The sequence below is a fragment of the Myotis davidii genome, unplaced genomic scaffold, assembly GCF_000327345.1.
Source record: "Myotis davidii unplaced genomic scaffold, ASM32734v1 scaffold6, whole genome shotgun sequence".
Taxonomy (NCBI): domain Eukaryota; kingdom Metazoa; phylum Chordata; class Mammalia; order Chiroptera; family Vespertilionidae; genus Myotis; species Myotis davidii.
Window position 1 is genome coordinate 8,913,038 of NW_006383011.1, and position 5,291 is coordinate 8,918,328.

A 5,291-nucleotide genomic window follows, 5' to 3' on the forward strand; every position below is an offset into this window, starting at 1 on the left:
GGAGGGGTATCAACTCAATTGCTCGATCAAACCTAACCATTTGTGATTTTCCTACCTTTCTTCCTATAGTTGATTTCCATCAACAAGTTTGAGCAAGCTAGAAACTTAAAATTCTTGGATTCTTACGTATCAGCTTCAGAGCTGGAAAAAAACTATTCTGCCCAGAAATTAACATTTGTTCTAGGGAAAATAAAATCATACACTGGTCATATAAGAGAACAGTGCCACTCATTTTTATTGACAAACATAGTAGGCATTCAGGCCCTGGACTATACATCTACTACGTCATTAAAAGTTGGAGCTAATGCTAAATGTAGGAAGCCTTATTCCACAATCTTAATAGTCATTTTTAAGAAGTATGTTCTCTTATCATGCATGTCAGTGCTTTCCAATTTATGCCTTCGTTATATTACTGCTTCCTAAAATACTAAAGAAATTAAAAACTTAGCCTCTGTATTTCCCTTCCAGTAAATTTCCTTCTGATAATTTTTAAATAATAGAGTTGAGTTAGGTTTAATTTTAATCTATATGAATTAAAATAACAAATGAAGTTTTGTAACAAACTAATTAAAAATATTCTAAAATTTTTACTACATTATAATAGAGAATAGTGAGTTATATATCTGAATACTAAATCCCTCGTGAACATGTTTAAAAACATGACTTATTATCTTAAATATAAAACAAAGGCATCTGTCGTACTATCATCACCACACAAGAGCATGAAGGTATTTTGTTACTACAGAAAACTCATTTAGGAAAAACATTTTGAAGAAGAAGAAAAAAAAACCACCATGAGATTAAATAATTTATTACCAGTGCTAAGATGAACACATACTTAATACTCAATTTTATGCAGAACTTTAAAAAAATAGTTTTAATACAGTATCAAAATTTACACAAGTATTTTGTCAAAAGACCAGTGTTCCTTGTATTAGCTTCTGCAGGCACAAAAACTTATTTTAAATGTCTTCAGAGTGTAGGAATACAACAATGTAAGGATGAAAGCTTTTTTTCTAATAAGAGAAGGTGTAAATAAAGCAAGCAATTTTCTTTTACAAAGTAGTAATACTTAAAAGATAGAAAGATAGCCTTAAATGGTAACCCAATTATGAGAATTAGAGATTATTCTATAGTAAATTAATTCATAAATGTTTTCTGAAAGCAAAGTACTGGTTTTTCATCACAACATTCTAAAAACTGACAATTATTAAGCTAATGAGCCCATTTAAAAACAACAATAGAATAATTTAGAAGAAATCTGAAAACTGGGAATTGTTGCGTTCCTACTTTTATAATCTGAAACCACAGTAAAAATTTAGCATTCTGTCACAGGCCTTTTGCACATTCATACAGGAAACTGTCGTTGCATTTGAAGAAACACAAAATACCTATCATAGCATTTCCGATACGCACAGTCTAATATTATATATACCAAAAATAAGAAACTAAGCAAAGCTAGCACACCTCTTTTTCAAACCTCAAGCAGCCTGAACAAAGCTTTTAGCCTCAATAATCAAGGGCATGCGCCAGTTTCATAAAACATTAGATAGCTGCTGTAGACAAAGAAAGCTTTTCATAAATGCAGTGCAATATTTTAAAGTTTACATGAAGTTTATTAAATATAACAGCATGTCTAGAAACTAAATTGTAGAAATTGACATCTCACAGCTGAAAACACTTAGAAAAATTATGTTTGCTTGTTCTTCCATTGAAATTGGTAATATTAACATCAATGGGTACACTGAATGAATATGGACATGTCCCCAAGGCATGTCTTCATGAAAAATACATCAAGATTAAAAGAAAAGATATATTTATTTGATCATTTGAAATAAGTGGTACTCTCTGATAATCACTCTATATAAAGTCTTGCTACCAGCTGTTAAGGAGAATTTATGTGACATTTTAGCACCTCAAAACAAAACCCCAGAAACCTTATCTTACCTTGCACCTAAATTATGCGGCAGGAACTAGTATTTTGTTGACTAAAAATATAACAATTAGGTACTCAAGTCTCAAACTTGGGAAGCTGGAAGATACTACCTCTTCTTATTTTCAATACGACATGGTAGGAAACTCCCACATTAAATGTAATGAGTCAACTCTATCAACCACCAAGGCTCTACTGTACCCTTCCAATCATGCGTTTTTCCCAATTATAAGCTAAGGAGTCAAAAACGTTTTAGTTCTAATGAAAATATTGGTACCAAAATGGTGACTTTCAAAGCTACCTTGTTTGAAATTGACTATTGTAGACATCAAAGCGAGAGACATAAAATACAGCTTTAGTTATACTAAAGGTTTTTAGAGGGAAAATATGTGCAATCACTCCATAAGTTCAGGTTTGCGGAAATCCACTCTTTTCTTCTTCTTTCCTGTTACCTATTCCTGGCAGTGGCGACCTCGTGTTTGAAAGAGAGTTTCTCACATTGGTCCTTTGTACTGGTTGCCAGACAAGTGCTGCCTAATCCCAGGACACGAACCTGCAGCATCTCCAAGTTTCCTCCACACAACCTTTAAAAGAAAAGAAAACGTCTTAATTGTTCTCTTCCACAAAGACGTGTGTGTCTTTACTGGTAAGGGAGATCTATGAGAGGGGCAAAGATGAATGTGAAGACAAGAGACAAAATAGCCACATGAATGAGCTCAAACACAAAGGAAGTAAAATGTGGTGCAAGCTTCTAAATCACAAGAATTACTCAAGTGTTGGACCACCAAGGTCAAAATTAAAGAATGGATTGCCAACTTAGTCTAGGTATTTGAGTGATACTCCACTCTAGCTGCACGCTAAACAGGAACTCCCACCCTCGGAGGTTGACTGCATTGGTGGAGGTGAGGTGCAGGCATCTGTATTTTTTAAAAGCTCCCAATGTGATTAAGTCTAGCTATGCACTAGAAGCAAAGAATAAATGGAAAACATTCACACACAGTAACAATCATAACCCTCCCAGGGTGTTTCACTATAAAGACTATGCTCACATTGATTAATTCCACAATAATGTACATGACTATATCATGAACACAAAGCCAGTTGGTTCATTAATTATTCAAAGACTGTGTTTGTTTTCCTTTTAAATAGAGCAGACACTACAGAGATACCCAGTAAGAATAAGACAGGGTTCTGTCTTTCATTTGTAAGCCAATGCAACTGTTAGTCTCTATGTTCTAGCAGATACTCTTACGTGACAGAAATGTCCTGTCTCATTTGGAGAGTTGTTATGGTCCTCAACTGTTGGAAAGGAATGTAATGTCATAGCAATAGATGGCTCAAGCTGTACTCACGGGAATTAGGAGAGTCTCAGTCTTAATAGCTTGACTGAAAAGAGGTACAAACACATCTAATCAGGAAGCCAAGCTAGCATCTCTTTCTTGCCCTTAAATTGTAAATATAATTACATCTCTCCAGCATGCTTTACATTTCTGGTTTAGAAGTGGAGGGTAAACTCAAGACCTCAATCACAGACACAAAGCATTAGATGGTTACAACTCAACGCAACCCGTCTGCAAGTACTCAGCTGTAGACTGCAAGGGGCTGTGTGGTAAAAGGAAGCACAGAGCAGGCAGAATTGAGCTAAGCCAATGAATGATTGACCTGTTAACTAAGAGGAGAACAGGTTGATGACCAATCAAGTTTTTGTACTGTTCTCAGGGAATTTGTGAGTCAAACAGAGAAACCTAAGATTAAAAAAAACACACCAATATATGTATTTCTGTGGTACAGTTTGGGAAGAGACTAGAGCCCTTCATGCTAGTAACATGATATGCTGTGAATAACAGTCTTTCATTGTATAGATGTCAACAACCTATCTTCAGGAGGACTATCAGAAACTGAGGCAAAACTTCTCTTAAGTTCTGAGTTTTATAACTGATCTTACATCATGAGAAAGTTCTGTATGTCTGTGACATTATTATAAAAGCATGGGGTTCCACAATCTTAGTGAGTTTCTAAGAAATTACTTATCAATGCAAATGTCTTAAACATTAAAAAAAAAAACCCATACTTTTCTTCTCCAGTATTTGCTTTGTATTTTCAATGTTCATATAATTTATAATGGTGATGCCAATATTTTAAATCAACACTATTTTCTCTTGGCTTGTAAGTAGTTTCCAAATATATGAATGCCAACTGTCAGACTTGGGCTGGCTTTTCTTTTTTTTCAAATTATGGGCATCATAACAATTGAGAGTTGGAAAAGGTTTCTAGAGAATGTTTAAAGGCAAATGAGGAGCGCAAGCTTTTAGCTCCAGGAAAATATCTTCTTTGGGGAAAAACACCACCACCAGCTCACGTAGCCTTTTGACACTTTTTTTTTAAATATAGGAAAACAAAAAGATCTATACAAACTAACCAAGATACAAACCATGAGTAGGTCTCTGCTGTGATTAAGAAATAAAATTTCTAATGTCTTGAAATCAGAAATCTTTCATCTAAAAATTTAAAAAGAGGCAAGAAAATCCTGGCATTTCTTTACAGAATTTCTGGCATTGAGCACAATGGAGATGTAAGATGCATTGCTTTTCATTCTTGAGGAAAGAAAAGGAGTCCCCAGCTTTACTTGGGGAAGTGGAGAGAGCTAGTCCTCAGAGGAGATCTGGGTCTAATCCTACTCAACTGTTCCTTAGCGAACAATCTGGGCAAGTACCTTAATTTGAACAATTAACAAAATTTGGGGATCTTCATTTCTTTAAACATAAAATGCAAGTGTGGGGTTCTTACCCAGTAGTTGCTATCCAAATTGTCCGTGGTCTGGGGCAAAACCCAGATCTCTGAATTATGAAAGAGGGCCACATACTACTCTGTGGAGACCCCCTGGGGGGATGACCTCTGTGGCCCCCTCTAGTTCTACAATCCTACAGTCTGTCAGAACTTTCTCATTCCAGAGACAATAGATGAGAAGCAACAGGCATCCCTAGGTGTGTGGCCCAAATGCTTTTTTTTTTTTTTTTGTCATTTTCCAGGAAAAAATTTTATTTCATGTTGTGAATGCAAATTTTAGTAACAATTCTGTTGAAGTTACTTTTCTAGGACTGTTAGCAAACTATTATTTCAACTACTCAAGATAAAACACATTATTTATCAAAATATATTTCAAAATGTCACAAGTGAGAAACCACTTGACAAAAGGTATGACATTTGTTTAATTTCACTAGTTACAAGTGAACTGGTGAATAAGTCATAATTTCAGGTGTGTATGATATTTCTATTAAGCTATCCAGGTTACAGGGATGATCAGAAATGGGTATGGCTATAGAGAGATTCCAGGTGAATCAGTGGATCACCTCTGGGG

The 5,291-nt window shown here is 35.0% G+C and overlaps 1 protein-coding gene across 1 annotated transcript in view; it reads right to left on the minus strand.

The window, feature by feature from the left end:
• Positions 1–795: 795 nt before the first annotated feature.
• CCDC85A (coiled-coil domain containing 85A) overlaps positions 796–5,291 on the minus strand; it is a gene marked incomplete at its 5' end in the record, with an annotated part of 163,139 nt that continues 158,643 nt past the window's right edge. The window contains one exon of the mRNA XM_006778578.2: positions 796–2,517. Within this exon, the coding sequence (XP_006778641.1) occupies positions 2,428–2,517 (90 nt within the window). The remainder of the gene's footprint in view (positions 2,518–5,291) is intronic.